This window comes from Vitis riparia, chromosome 12, assembly GCF_004353265.1.
Source record: "Vitis riparia cultivar Riparia Gloire de Montpellier isolate 1030 chromosome 12, EGFV_Vit.rip_1.0, whole genome shotgun sequence".
NCBI lineage: Eukaryota > Viridiplantae > Streptophyta > Magnoliopsida > Vitales > Vitaceae > Vitis > Vitis riparia.
The window spans coordinates 1176622-1191365 of NC_048442.1; the positions used below are offsets into that span (position 1 = coordinate 1176622).

General features: G+C 33.9%; 1 protein-coding gene across 1 annotated transcript; it reads right to left on the reverse strand.

Moving 5' to 3' along the window:
- Positions 1-1383: 1383 nt before the first annotated feature.
- LOC117926788 (disease resistance protein At4g27190-like) lies at positions 1384-14379 on the reverse strand. The gene is made up of 2 exons (XM_034846079.1): positions 14326-14379; positions 1384-4304 (listed from the first exon to the last, which is right to left on the reverse strand). The coding sequence occupies exon 2, from the start codon at positions 4300-4302 to the stop codon at positions 1384-1386; it is 2919 nt and encodes a 972-aa protein (XP_034701970.1). The 5' UTR covers positions 4303-4304; positions 14326-14379.
- Positions 14380-14744: the final 365 nt, after the last annotated feature.

Below are 14744 nucleotides of genomic sequence, written 5' to 3' on the forward strand. Positions count from 1 at the left end.
GAAAAAAGAGAGAGCATAAACTAATTAAAGAAAAAACATCTAAAACACTTTTGGTAATAAAGTACGCAAATTGTGCTTTCTTAGCCCGCCTTTTATAGGGGAGTATGGGTTGGAATTCATACCTCCTAATTATAATTACTTAACATTATTATAAGTTGCAATTTTATTTTATTTTTATAAAAAAATCCTACTCTTTTATGATCAACTTCTTTTGAGAATCTTGTTCAAGTTTTGCAAGGAATCTTGTTAAACTTTTTCCATGATCAACTTCTTTTGAGAATGTTGTTGAAGTGTTGAAGGGAATCTCGTTAAGCTTTTTCATAAATCATGTTCAGGATCTTATTAAGCTTTTTCAAATAATTTTGTTAAGTTTTTTTTTAATGAATCTTATATAGGTTTCATAGGAAATCTTATCCATTTTTTCATAAGGAAATTTTCAGCTTCAGTAAGAAATTTTGTTCAGCTTTTGTAAGGAATCTTTTAGCTTTTGTATAAAATCTTGTTTAGCTTTTCAATAGAGAATGATTTTGTTAGGTGGTCCCCTTCACAATCTTCCTAGACGTCATCCTAGTCATCAAATTCCCATTGTCTTAATAACAATGGGTGTGCCATGTCCATTGTTGAATAAGTGCTCCATGGATATCATAGTCCTCAAATGTGGTCAACACTTTCACCAAGAGGACCCACGTGATGCCTTACTTTTCACATCTAGGCCCAAGTGTTGTTTCCTTCTTGTTTTCATCCTCACAATCTTGTTTGTTATCAATTTTACTCAAGCCAATGTATTAAGCCCCTTATGGCTCTTGCTTTTAGGGACACCTTGATCACGTGAATTTAAAAAATGACAAAAGTAATAATGTATACAATATTATCATTATTTTATTATTTGATAAATTATTTCAAATATGCAGCCTTTCCAACCAACCTTCTCTTCCTCCTTTTTCTTTCTTCTTTTTGTGTCATAGAGCAGTGCAAGTTTCCATGAAAAAAAATTCATAATTCTATCATATGCTTATATAATAAATGATAATTGAAGGTGATAAAAAGATGGTCAACATGTGTCAAATGTAAAAGGATTCCAATATAAAATTTGAATTTAATTCATGGCATATGTTTTCAACAAAAATTCTAGTTATCTGACCATTTTTAGTAAATTCTTAACTTATGATCATATGAAAGAAAAAATCATATCATCATTAGTAGCCATGACCAAGATTTCAATCCATTATCTGCCAAATGGGTAGTAAAATTGCACAAATCTTTGACAAATGCATACCAAAGTAGCCAACTCTTGAAAAAAAAAAAAAATACAAACAAGAAACAATAAATATATAGATGAGCTTATACAATGGTTGGTGATCAAGAGAATCAAGTTGGAGAAGGTTATAGAGGATGAAAAAGCAAATACAATCTCTGTTTGTAGGCTTGGTCTTCCCATTCTAGTGCCTCCCACCATGATTTTTGCCCTTCAATACGTCTCAATTTGGTTGCACTTTGGTCCCTGAAAGGCAACCTCGTCAACTCGTCACACATAGATATTTTAATCTTGTCTAAAGATGGCCAGTCCCACTTGAATGAATCATCTAAAATGCTTCTGAGCCGGGGAAGATGAACAAGTTCTAGGTTCTTCAGACTTGGAAGGGCATTGCCTATTAATCCTCGGTTCTCAGATTTCATAATTATCTCTTCAATTTGATGACATTCTTCAACTTTCAAGTATTGCAGGCCATGGAGTTGCTGAATCAGACCCTTGGAGAATATGTTCTTCAAATTTGGGCATTTACTAAATATTAGAGTGGTTAGCTGAGCCAGACTTCCATCAGGAACATGCCCTTGCCAAATGCGTACCAAATTTAGGAGATTCCTTAAGTACAAATCTTTCAAGACTCTTAGCACCGCTTCTCTTTTTCCAGTACTACGGATAATGACCTCAATGTCATCACACCCTTCAATCAAGCAAACTAACATTTTTTCCATGTTGCCGGTGTCAAAATCTGATAGGCTGTAAACTTGCTTGTGTTTGATTAATCCAAATACATCAGTTTCCTTGAGCACCTTTCCAAACACTTCATCAGTGCCTTCATTATCAACCAATTTCAAGCTATTGTGGATGGGATAGTCAACCGACTCGAGAATTGGAGAATGGGCAGAATCTTGGCAGCCAACAGTAAATTGAAATGTGAAAGATGAATTGTCCTTCCACACCGGGCTTCTCTCAACAAACAGTTTAAGACAGTCCAGATTAGGAAAGCAAAACTGGAGAGAAGTCAGTTTTTTCAAGGTGGCTACCTCCCTGGTGGTTGCCTCTGCAATATTGTCGATCCATTGTTGAGATGAATCAATGCAAATACTGAATTCTTCTAATGAACAAAAACCTGAAACTGTCCCTTTCCTGTGGTTTACCTTGGGCAAATTAGAAAATGATATTCGCAGGCACCTCAACCATATTAAACTTCTAACTTGAAGTAAATCAAGCTTAGTCCCTCGAATGTCAAGCACCTCAAGACACTTAAGCGCTTTCACACCAGATGGTAGTTTCATCAACTTGAAGCAAGAATTTAAATAAAGGGCTTTCAGGCAAACCAACTTGGATAAAGAAGAAGGCAGTGATGCAATCCCAGTGCCGTACAAGTCTACAACTTGTAGAGAGCGCATAGATTCGAGGAACATCTTAGGAATATCAAGCAAGTCCTTATTCCTCTGGAGAAACAGTGTCAGGAGGTTGGCACAATCCAGGGTCCCCGGTAACTTTTTCAGCTGGCTATCCATCAAAGAGATGCGACTTGCTTCATGCCATTCTTTATTCTGTGGGGAATACTGTAATCTATCAGATGGCTTCACCAAAAGTTTGTAATGATTATTTTGTGAGGAGATCTTAAGGGCCATAGTCCGAGGCCATTTGTTCATCTTCACGTACTTACTGTTCTCAGTTCTCACTAGGAATGATACATTGATAAGATCACGCAATATCGAATGCCCCGCATCATGAGCATCTCTAAAACTACTCGTATCATGAATAAAACCTTCAGATATCCAACACTCTAGCAAGTGATCTACGTAAATCTTACATTCTTCAGGATATAATGCCCCGTACAAGAAGCAATCCTTTGTGGCATCATCCAAACGATTGTAACAGCACTCCAGGGATTGAAGCACTTCATCCATGCCTTGAAGATTCTTCCATGTCCGCAACTGTTTCAATTCACTCTTCCAATGACTATAATCCCTATCGTTTCTGAGGTTTCTCGCTACTGTGTCTATCAGGAGCGGCAGGCCATCACACTCTTTAGCTACCAACCGAGCTACCTCTTCGATTCTGGGGAACTGATCAATGACACCGCCCACTATTTCCTTGAACATGATCCAAGCATCATCAGGTGACAAGCGCTCCACATGGATTAAGTCGCCAGCTTTCATCTCAATGCAGATGTCACGAGATCTGCTTACTAACACTACTTTACTGCTGTGCTGGTTGTCGTGGATTCCCAATATTTCATCAAGCTCGAACTCTCTCTCAAAGTTGTCAAGGAGAATCAGACACTTCTTTGTCTGTAACTCTTTCAATATCCTTGCAGATTTTTCCACCATGTCTGCACTGCCTTCCATATCCAGTTTTAGCTGTCGCATGATATCATCTTGCAACTCCTTCACGCCCCAATAGTCCAAGACGGTGACCAAAATGACGGTCTCAAACATGCTAGTGGAGTCTTCATTACTCATCAAGTTATTCATTATTGTAGTTTTCCCGCTTCCTGCAATTCCCCACACTCCAATTCTTCTTATTTTTTCATCTCTTAGAAAAGAAACTAGTTTTTCCTCAGTAACTTTGTGAACTGGTAGCATATATTCCGAATCAAGCGGAGGTTTTCTCCTCATAAGCTTGAGTGGTTTGTCAACAGAAGTTCCCTCTATCCACCTCTCTCCCTCTTCGAAAAGAATTTCAACTTTCTTGGTTTTCTCTACCATGTCTTTGCTAAGCTCATATCGTGAGCAACAGTGAACCCATCTGCATGAATGCTTCCCTTCATTGTTATACTTTACTTCTAGTTCTCTCACCTCTTTTTCCACAACCTTAACGCGACCAATCCAATTTTTGCATTCATTTGACGCTCCCTCATCTTTCTGTGAATTTTTTACTATGTCGTCTTTCCTTGCTCTCAGCTTCTTTACTTCCTCCATTAAATTTTTGTGTTTCTCTTGAAGCGTCATAGCATAATCAACTCGGAGAGCAGCATGACGTCTGAATAAGCCTTTCAAATCTTTGTACATCTCCAAACACACAGGCCCTAAGAATTCGGCCATCCCTGTGTTGTCAACATTACCCAATTGCAAACATCAAAAGAAATTCCAGGAAAGAAAAATTAATAATAATAAATGAACAGTAAGGGGTTTTTTTTTCCATAAATTAGCAGTAAGCTTTGCATGCATGGTGTGTTTTTTTGGCCACATTTGATTTGATTTTAATTTTAACATCTGGTACAAAGAAGTCGCTCAGGCAAGATAAGATTATTTCTAAAATATAACAAGGTTATTCTACATTATCAAAAGGTTGCTACACAAAAAAGTTATGATCAATCAAAAATGCCTGTGGTAAAATGGTTTCATTTGTTTGTACCTTGAGGTACCTCCTGCTTGTTTTTACTAAGGTTTCATTTATTTGTATGCATTAGAGTTATTTATTTCCTATATTAGAATTATTATTTTTCTTTTTAGAAGCAAGGGTAAATTAGTCCTTTTCTTTATTTATTTATTTATTTTGATTGTAAGCCTATTTAAGCTCTATGTGTGTTGTAGCTATTTTCTAAGTGATCATATTAAGAAACCCTAAACTTTCTTTTCTCCCTTTTATCTATGATTATTTTAATCTCACATGGTATCAAATGCGTAATTGATTTTGATGGAATTATTGACTATGATCTCATTGAAAAGAGTTTAATCTCATGCACAACTAACATTTTTTTCATTATGTTGTATCATAGAATGTCATCGTAGCTAATCACATCTATTTTTTCTATTTGATCTTAATATTTGATTTCCTATCCACTTTACTTTGTTTGGTGGTTATTTGTCATAACCAGTGAAAGAGATGATCCCCTTCAATCTATTAGTGTGAGATTAGATGGAAAAAATTATTTGTATTGGAGTTATATGACAAAAAAATTTCTGATGGGCAAAAAGATATAGGGTTAAATTATTGGTGCTCTTCACAAACCTAAGAATGAAGAGGATGAAAAGTATGTAGGATAGTTAGACAATTGGAAATTAAACAATTCAAAATTATCATTGGATCAACTACTTTATTGAGAATTCGATTGATACACAGTTAGCGAAGCATGAAATTGCCAAGGAGATATTGGAACACCTGGAAATATTATATATGCAATCTAATTTTGCAAAAAAATAAAAAATAAAAAGTATTAGTTAGACACTGATATTTGGGCCCTTGAATAGAAGAACATGAGTATTCATGAGTTCTATTCCACAATGATTGATCTTAGAACCAACTAGCTCTCACAAAACCAGCAAAGTTCTGTACTTCTGCACCTAATATCTCTCCTAGAGAGGAATAATGATTGGTTCACTTTTTTATGGCTCATCGTAGTGATTTTGAGGTATTATGTGGGACAATTTTGCATCATAGCACACTTTCCCCTATTGATCATTCAGTGGTCGGTGAACTATTGACTTGAGAAGATAGGTCTTAAATCTCAAGTAGGAAAGGAATTCTCTCCACATCTCATACATTTATTTTGGTACTACCTTCTAGGCTACATTCCAACAATCATAACAAGCCTTACCTAAAGATTGCCATGGATCGATGAATGTAACTAATGTAAGCAGAAAGATCATTAGAAGGTTCAATGTCTGAAGAATTTGAATAGAATAATGACACATGCAAAAACCTTCTCAATAGTTTCAACAAAGTTGATCTAATACTTGATAACAACGTTCTTACAAGCCTTCATAGTCTAATACCATAACAATTATTCCTCTATCTGACTTATTTGGATTTGGACGCACATTATCCTCTAATTCCATGATAGCTGCCCTTACTAAATATTTCTAAAAGTTCCTCACCATAAAACCACATGCTATGTCTATCTCTTCAGTTTTCTCAACCCCTAATTATTCAGGTATGTCTCCATATGCGTCTTAGACTCTAGAGATTCTCACCATATGTCACCCGATTTTTATCTTTTGCCTTTTCATCTCCTAAATTTTTTATGTCTATCATAATTGCTAATGGTGCTCCTATCCCTTTAAGTGTTTATTTGTCTTTTTTTCATTTGAGTCTTTCTTTATCTAGTTTTTATTTTTTACATTCTCATTTGGGACATGTTTTGGCTTCTTATTTAAAGTATTTAGTTTCTATAGGAGCATTAGGGAATTTGCAAACATAAGATTTTTTTTTTTTTTTTTTTTTTTTTTTTTTTTTTTTTTTTTTTTTTTACTGTAGTGGCTGTAAACTAACAAAATTTTCTAGTTTATCCTTTAATAGAGGTGTTTCCTCTTATTCTACACCATTTGATTTAGTTTATTCTCATGTGTGAGGACCTTCTCCATTTTCTACAAAATGAGGGTTTTGATATTATGTTTATTTTATTGATGATTATACCAGTTATTTTTGGGTTTGTCTTATGAAACATTGTTCTAATTTTTTGAGTATTTATAATGTCTTCCAAATCTTTGTCAAAACTCATCATTTTGCTGTTATCAAATGCTTTAAGTGTGACTTAGGTGGGAAGTATACTTCTAACGCATCTTGTGAATTGCTCCTTCCTTTCCTCTTATGGCTATTCTAACACTATCTAAGATTATGGATCCTCCTCCCTCACATACTTCTCAACATTTTTGTAAGTCTACTCAATTACTACATTTTGTTTATTCCTCTTATTTAGATTCCTTTACATCATTTTTAGATTCTATTCACAATCTTTTTGAGCCTCTATCCTATAAGGAAGTCATTCTTGATTCTCATTTACAGTAGGATATGACTAATGATTGACATTTGGGATTTGGTATGTTTACCACCTAATAAAAGTACAATTGGTTCATTGAGTCTATTAAATCAAAACTAAGTTTGATGGCTTAGTTGGGTGGTACAAATCCTAATTGGTTGCTAAGGAGTTTTCTCAACAGTGTGGTATGGATTATGAAGAAACTTTTGCTTTTATTAGAAGGATGACTATTGTTTGTTTTCTTATTGCAATTGTCTCTTTCATCAATGGCATGTATCTTAGATGGATGTTAAAAATGTCTTCTTAAGTGGTGATCTTCAAGAAGAAGTCTACATGGTACTCTCTACTGGTGTTTCTCATAACCCTAGAGAAGCTTGCAAACTTAAGAAAGCTTTATATGGTCTCAAACAAGTATCTCATGCTTAGTTTGCAAAGTTCTTTAATGTGCTTACTTCTCTTGGTTTTCGTCCTAGTCATCATGATTTTGCATTACTTCTAAAGTACACCACTATTGGTCATATTTTACTTTCTCTACATGTTGATGAATTGATTATTATTAGCATGAATTGGGAGATTGTGTGTAGTAATTGTAAGGATCTTTGATTACCAAACATGTTCCTTTGATTATGGATCCATTTGTATCTTAGCATAGAATAGTGGAGAGTTGTTTATTTTTCCTAGAATATCTCCTTCTAAAGGTCATATATATAAGCATGTATATTCTATAAAAGTGAATAAAATGATAACCTTATCTCAATATGGTATCAGAGTAGAGATTCTAGGACCTATAGGATGTTTACTTCAATCCAATTCTAAGAGAAACTTGTGAGAATAGAATAACCAGAGAGATTAAGAATAATAGAGGAAGCCTTGATAAAACAAACTTGTGGAGATTATTCTAGTAACTTAATCCTTGAAGACCTATAATCTAGAATGACCCAAGTATTGACCCAGACCCAAAAACCATGATTCTTCTACTACACAGATTGACCTCAAGTTAGACGACACCAATTATGCGATATGGTCCCAAGTTGTTAAGATGTATATCAGGGGCAAAAACAAATTATGATATATGAATAAGTATTTTCCATAACCCTAACCAATAGATCCCAGCTTTAGATAATGGAGAACTGAAAATGCAATTGTTAAGGGGCGGCTAATCAATTCCATGGATTTGAGTTTGATCAGTAACTTCATTTACTTTCCAATGATGAAAGATATATGGGATACTATCACAATGACTTAATTTGATGGCCCTGACAACTCCCAAATCTATGATCTTACAAGGTAGGTTATGTGACTAAAATAAGGAGGATGATATATTGAAACATACTATAACAACCTTTAAGGATTGTGGAGAGAAATTGACTTTCATTGTCCAAATGTGATAGAGGGTGAAACTGATATACAAAGTTTAATTCTATTTTATAGAAGGATAGAGTCTATACCTTTTTAGATGGACTAGATGACCGTCTTGACAAAATTCAAGAAGATATGCTCCAAATAAGGCCATTTCCTACCATAGAACAGACCTATGCCCATGCTCTTAGAGAAGACTTGAGGTGTGTCATGATAATGACAAAAAAAGATACTACACCTAGTGCGATCATGCTCTCTAAAGGAGGACATAAATAAGGAAACCAGATATCACAACAACAAACTTTTCTCTAAATGCTATCTTATATAATGAGTAGAGGTCTTGCTAAAGTTAGGCCTAAGAGTGGGCCTTTACACATAGGAAGTGTAAGGCCCAATATGACTACAAAAGGAAAATCACATTCAGAAGGTGAAGGGTGTACACACTATGGAAATCGAAAACATACTTGTGAAACTTGTTTTAAGTTACATGGGTATCTAGAGTGGTGGAATGAACTCAAGGCCAAGAAAAAACATGATACTACTGTCAATGTAGCCTTAGTGAATGTTGAAACTCAGTTATCCCTCATCACACATGGGAATTATCTAGCTCCTATAAGTGAATCCACCGCTTTTAAGCAATCAATTAATGGTGGTGCTCTATTATGTTTTAACCAAAAAGATTACCATTGCTGGATTGTTGACTCAAGGGCAACTAATCATATGATGTTTGATTCACGAGATTTTGTTAAGCCTACTCAACCAAAACAAACTTCACCAATGCCAATGGAATAACATATCTGGTCGCATGGGCTAGAACAGATGCTCTGTCACATTTTTTTCTGTACCAAATACCTTACTAGTTCCATTTCTCTCAAATAAATTATTATTATTTATAAGCTAGGCTTTCAAGGAACTAAATTATTGTGCACTAATCTATCCTAGTTTCTATTTTTTTCAAGATATTCTTACTAAGGAAATTATTGGTCATGGTAGTAAAAGATGGGGGTTTTATTATATGGATGATTTCAATCCAGGCAAAACAAATAATGTGCATCAGTCTGGTGTCAAAGAACTATAGATTTGGTTGTGGCACCATCGATTGGGGATTTATCCTTCCATTATTTGAAACACTTAATTCCAAACTTGTTTTCAAATTGGCATGAGTCAAATTTTAAATGTGAAATCTGCATTCTAGCCAAGAGCCATCATGTCCTTACCTAACAAGAATGAAAAAAGGCAAGACCTCATTTACTTTATTTCATTCCGATCTATGGGGTTTGCTCTCATTTCTATCTCTTTAGGTATTAGATGGTTTGTGACCTTTGTTGATGATTCTGCATCCATGACTTAACTTTATTTGATGAAAAATAAACATGATGTATTTGGTATATTTCAATCTTTTCACGCTATTATCTAGACCTAGTTTTCAACAAACCTTTAGATTCTTTGCTTTGATAATGGTTGAGAATATGTCAATCATGAATTTAAAGAATACTTCAAGGCACATGGTCTTCATCATGAGGCCACCAATTCCTTAACACCGTAATAAATGGTATTTCCAAGTGAAAAAATAAACACATTCTTTAAATATCTCAAACTCTCTTAAATGCAGCTCATGTTCCTTAATGTTATTGGACTAATGTGGTTGTTATTGTAGTCTACTTGTTGAAAAAAATGTCCTCCACAGAGTTAAAGTTTAAAACTCCACTTCACGTTCTCACCTATCATGGATCTTTGCCCTCTATTTCAATGTTTTCTCCTTTAACATTTGATTGTGTTTCTTATGTTCATCTCCATAAAAATCAACAAACAAAACTTGATCCATGTGTTTTTCATTGTATTTTTCTAGGATTCGCATTACATAAAAAGGGCTATCGGTGCTACAATCTAATTACCAAGCATTTTTACATCTTCATGGATGTTACTTTCCTCAAATCTGTATATGCTTGAGTGGTAATTCCCATTGTTTCTTTAGGAGGAGATACCGAGTGAATAACAAAATTAGGAAAAATTGGCTAGGCTTTAAAGATAGAAATTTTGGTTGACATTTAAGAACCAACTGCTTTAAGTGGTAACTTGATTGAAAACAATGAGGGTTGCCAACCTTAGTTGAAGTTCAACCAGGTTTGTCACCTAATGAACCAATGGTGATACAAATGGAACAAGGAGAAGAAATTGAAGAAGCTGACACTAGAAATGAGAAGTCTTCCCCATACTCTTTAGTATTAGAAGACCAATCTCCTAGGAAAATTCTTGAGGTAAACTCTTTAAGCTCATTTTTTGTTGATGTTTTCAATTACTCTATTGGTTATAAATTACCACTCAAGCATAATCGTGGGAAACCACCCAAGCGTTACACACTTGACTATGAAGAAAGGATATCAAAATATGCAATTGCTAATCATGTCTCAACCTAGAGATTATCCAAATCCCTTAAAACCTTTGCGCACAAGTTGTCTTCTAATCATGTTCCTAGCAAAGTAGAAGAAACTATTAGTGATCCTAAGTGGATTCAAACCATAACAGAAGAGATAAAAGCATTGCAAAAGAATGATACATGGACTATTGTACCACTTCTAAGAGAAAAGAAATCATAGGCTGTAGATGGGTGTATTTTTTGAGATTGAGCCTTAGAAAGTATGACATGATGTAACAGATAGATATTTAGTTATAAATTTATTTATTTATGCTTTTGGTTTTCCTTTATTATGTCATTGCATTAATTAGTTATTTGAGCATACACACCCTACATCACTTGCATTGCACATGACTTAGGTGCATTAGGAGTTGCACAGAAGATCCAAGTCATGGGCTCCTTATAGAGTGATGAATAGTCCACAGTCGATTTATGGATTTGGGCAATCCATTTGAGATTGTAATGTACTACCTCCTAGTTGGAAGGATGACTTATCTTAGTTATCGAGGTGGTTTTCTCATGGTGAGTGCCCTAGTGTATGTGATGCACAATGGACAAGACCTACGATGAATCATGACATAAAGCTATCAATTGTTATGATATACTAAGCTATGATATTATATGAACTCTCAACCTTGAGAGCATATTAAGCCTATGTCAAAGTCAACAAGAGAGCTTTAACCTATGGGTGAGACCCTAAGGTGGTCATATATTCTTATTGATTGGTCACTGTTGATAGAGGTTGATGACAATAGGTATTCTCAATGGAAAAACCATAATATCTCATAGAATTAAGACAATGTGTCTACTTGGGTGATTTAAACGACATGTGATCCATAAGACTATGGTCATAGCATTTCCTTTAGCAGAGGTTTGACATATACTCATGGAAACTAGAGTTTGTCAATTGACCACATAATAAGTGGGATCTGTAACTTAAGGATTAAAGAGATAATCTTGATAGGTGATAGCACTACCTTATTAGAATACAAACACCAGTTCATGGCGAGTCTACATGTAGTGGATAGTAAGTCACATGTCCAAACGTCATCTCATTGTTATTTGCATAAGATACTGGAGTGTAGTTGGTTATCTTTAGTAAAATGTTGAATCAACTTCAAAATTAGATTATGAGAGAGCCAGTACTTCTATGGGTCCCAATGGTCTCCGCTTTAAGTTCATATACCATGATGACATGGTTTATAAGGGTTGAATTGGCTTTAGGTTCATTCTTATGCATATAAACATTTTGGTAATTATGCAAGGTTGCACAGAGGATAGTGAACAAGGTTGCAAACCTTGAATAAAGTCTAACCTAAATTAAACTTAGATTGCAAAACTTAACATAAGTCCAACCTAGGTATTAAAAATAATTGTCCTAACTAGCCCAAACAATGTGTTGAGCTACACCAACTCACTCAAGTTGCACCCCTATTTTTTTTATAGAATATGAAACTTGGACCCACTCCTTGAATAGAGGAAATGATTCCTCAAAGTCTCTACAACCTAAGGAAACCCTTCCATCAAAGGATGGTGAACTTGACAAGCCTGAGTAAATTGAAAGCCCCAAAATGCCACTTTCTAGTTGTATTCCCTCAAAAGTTGCAACAGGCCCAGAAAATGGATCATAATGCTAAGACTTAGGAAGTTCTTAAGCAAGTAAAAATCAACATCAATCTTATTACTTGATTCTATTAGACAAGTTCCATGCTATGACTAGATTTTGAAAGAGTTCTACTTGGTGAAGCATAAGCTTTAGGAACAAAATGTGGCTTTTTTTAACCAAGTAATCCACACTCCAACATAACTCTCCACCTAAGTACAAAGAGCCACCTAGGTTGTTCTAAAATAGCTTGTTTGATCAGGAACCATAGAATAGAATGAGCTAGCTTTTCTTAACCTTGGGGTTAAGAAGGTTAAACCTATCCTAACCACAATATAACTAGCAAACCATCCATCAAGGAGTGGACAAATTTTACTTCCCTATGGCTTTCATAGTCTTGAACACATAACTCTGCTTTTTCTAACACACACAAGCCATTCTAATCTCCTAATAAAATATTTGTATGTTCTATTTATGTCATTTAGTTTATTGTGTCAAGATTGTTAGATGTTATTGTTTTTTTCTTTATTGTTTTTTTTTTCCGTATATTTAACAACTTAAGGTTCTTTTGGATATACCTCTTTTTTTTTTTTTCTTTTTTTTTTTTTTTAACTAGAAAATAGTAGTAACTTTAATATAAGATACGTACGGAAACTCTTAGAAGTTTACTTGGAAAAAGTAATAATTTTAAAAACTGCTTAAAAATTTTTTGAAGTATAAAAAAAGTTTTACTACCTCAAATTTTAAAACTTTTAAAAATAATTTTTAAAGATGTAAGGTAAATCTCTAGCTTTTACATAAGATATTCTATTTTTATATAGAAGTTCTAATTTGATACTAAACAAAAAATATATCTGAATGAATATTTAGTAAATACATTTTAAAAAGTTTATGATATAAGGCCCAAAAAGTTATGCTTTCATTTTTTTAAGATTACAAAAGGAATATGAGCTACAAATAAAGTAATATTTTGGATTGGATTTAGAAATCTCTAACTATTGAGATGGTTTTAAAAGAATAGAAAGACAAAAATTTGAAAAAAAAAAAAGAAAAAAGAAAAAAGAAAAGATATGTGGGCTTCTGCCCAAACCAACCACTATATGAAATGGTTTTATTCATTTAGAGAGGTTAATTTGGTTTGATTTTGTTAGGTATATTTTCCTAATTAATTGATAAGGTATGGATTAATGACCAAACTTAACCAAACCATTCCCACCCCTTCAGCCAGTGATTCCAAGAAATTAATTTTAAATGCCTCGACTATGGAAATATTTATGGTACTATCCTTTGGCAACATGACAGTAGAGGTAAATAAGACTCTTAGAGTGCATTCGCTAATGTTTATTAGTGGAAATGCTTTCTCTAAAAATAATTTTAAGAGAATCACCTATTAAGTGATTTTCACGAAGCACTACAAGTAATTTTTCAATTTGTAAAAAATGTTTTTTAAATTTTACCGAATGTGTGATTTTTCTTCATAAATACTTTTTATGCTAAATGTATTTTGTAGAAGCACTACTGAACGAATTCTAAATTTCATTGAGACTAATATCATACAAAATCATTTTAAGCTCTCATCATTCGTAAATCCGTTGGCATATTGCATGATTTATGTTCACGACTCTGAGTGTTCTCAAATTTCTAAGCTCTCAAATAGAATTTTAACTGCCTTATTAGATGCATTGTAAGCACTACTATCTTCCCTAATATGCTTCTTATAAATAATTGTATTTCATACACATTTTGAATTTTCATTATTTATGAGTATGGAAAAGAAAAAAAAAAAAAAAGGTTCCTAGAAGAAAATGGGAACTTATGTTGGAAAATTATTTGTAGGTATAGAGCTGCAACCTTTAAGGTAAAAGATGAATAGCCAATAATTCCAAAGCAGATACTTAAAACTACTGATGCATTAAAAGCAGCTATATTAATATCATAACAAACTACCTTTACTTGAATAAAGTTAGCTAGGAGAAAACAAAGCATACCTGATTGAAGAAATAGAACCAAAGAGATGTGATAAGAAAGCCAAACTCCAAGGCAGAAACCTCTCAAACAAACCAATCTCCAAAATGCCTCCTATTGTTTTAGATGTATGCGTGGAAGAGTAATCTGAAAGCTACCTGCTGGTCGCTGCACAAAAAGTAATTAATGATAATAATAAAATAGCAAAAAAGAAAGCCTCAAGCTAGAGGACAAGTATCAATCCCTTGTTTCAAAAGCATGTTGTCCTAAGCTAGAAGACATGTTCAATCCTTTGCTTCAAAAGCATAGTGTCAGATACTCTTTATTTCTTTATTGTGTCCCATTTTATTTTATTTTTAAAAAAGGAAGGAAAATAGCAAAAAAGAAAGCCTCAAGCTAGGAGACATGTATCAGTCCTTCGTTTCAAAAGCATGTTGTCATT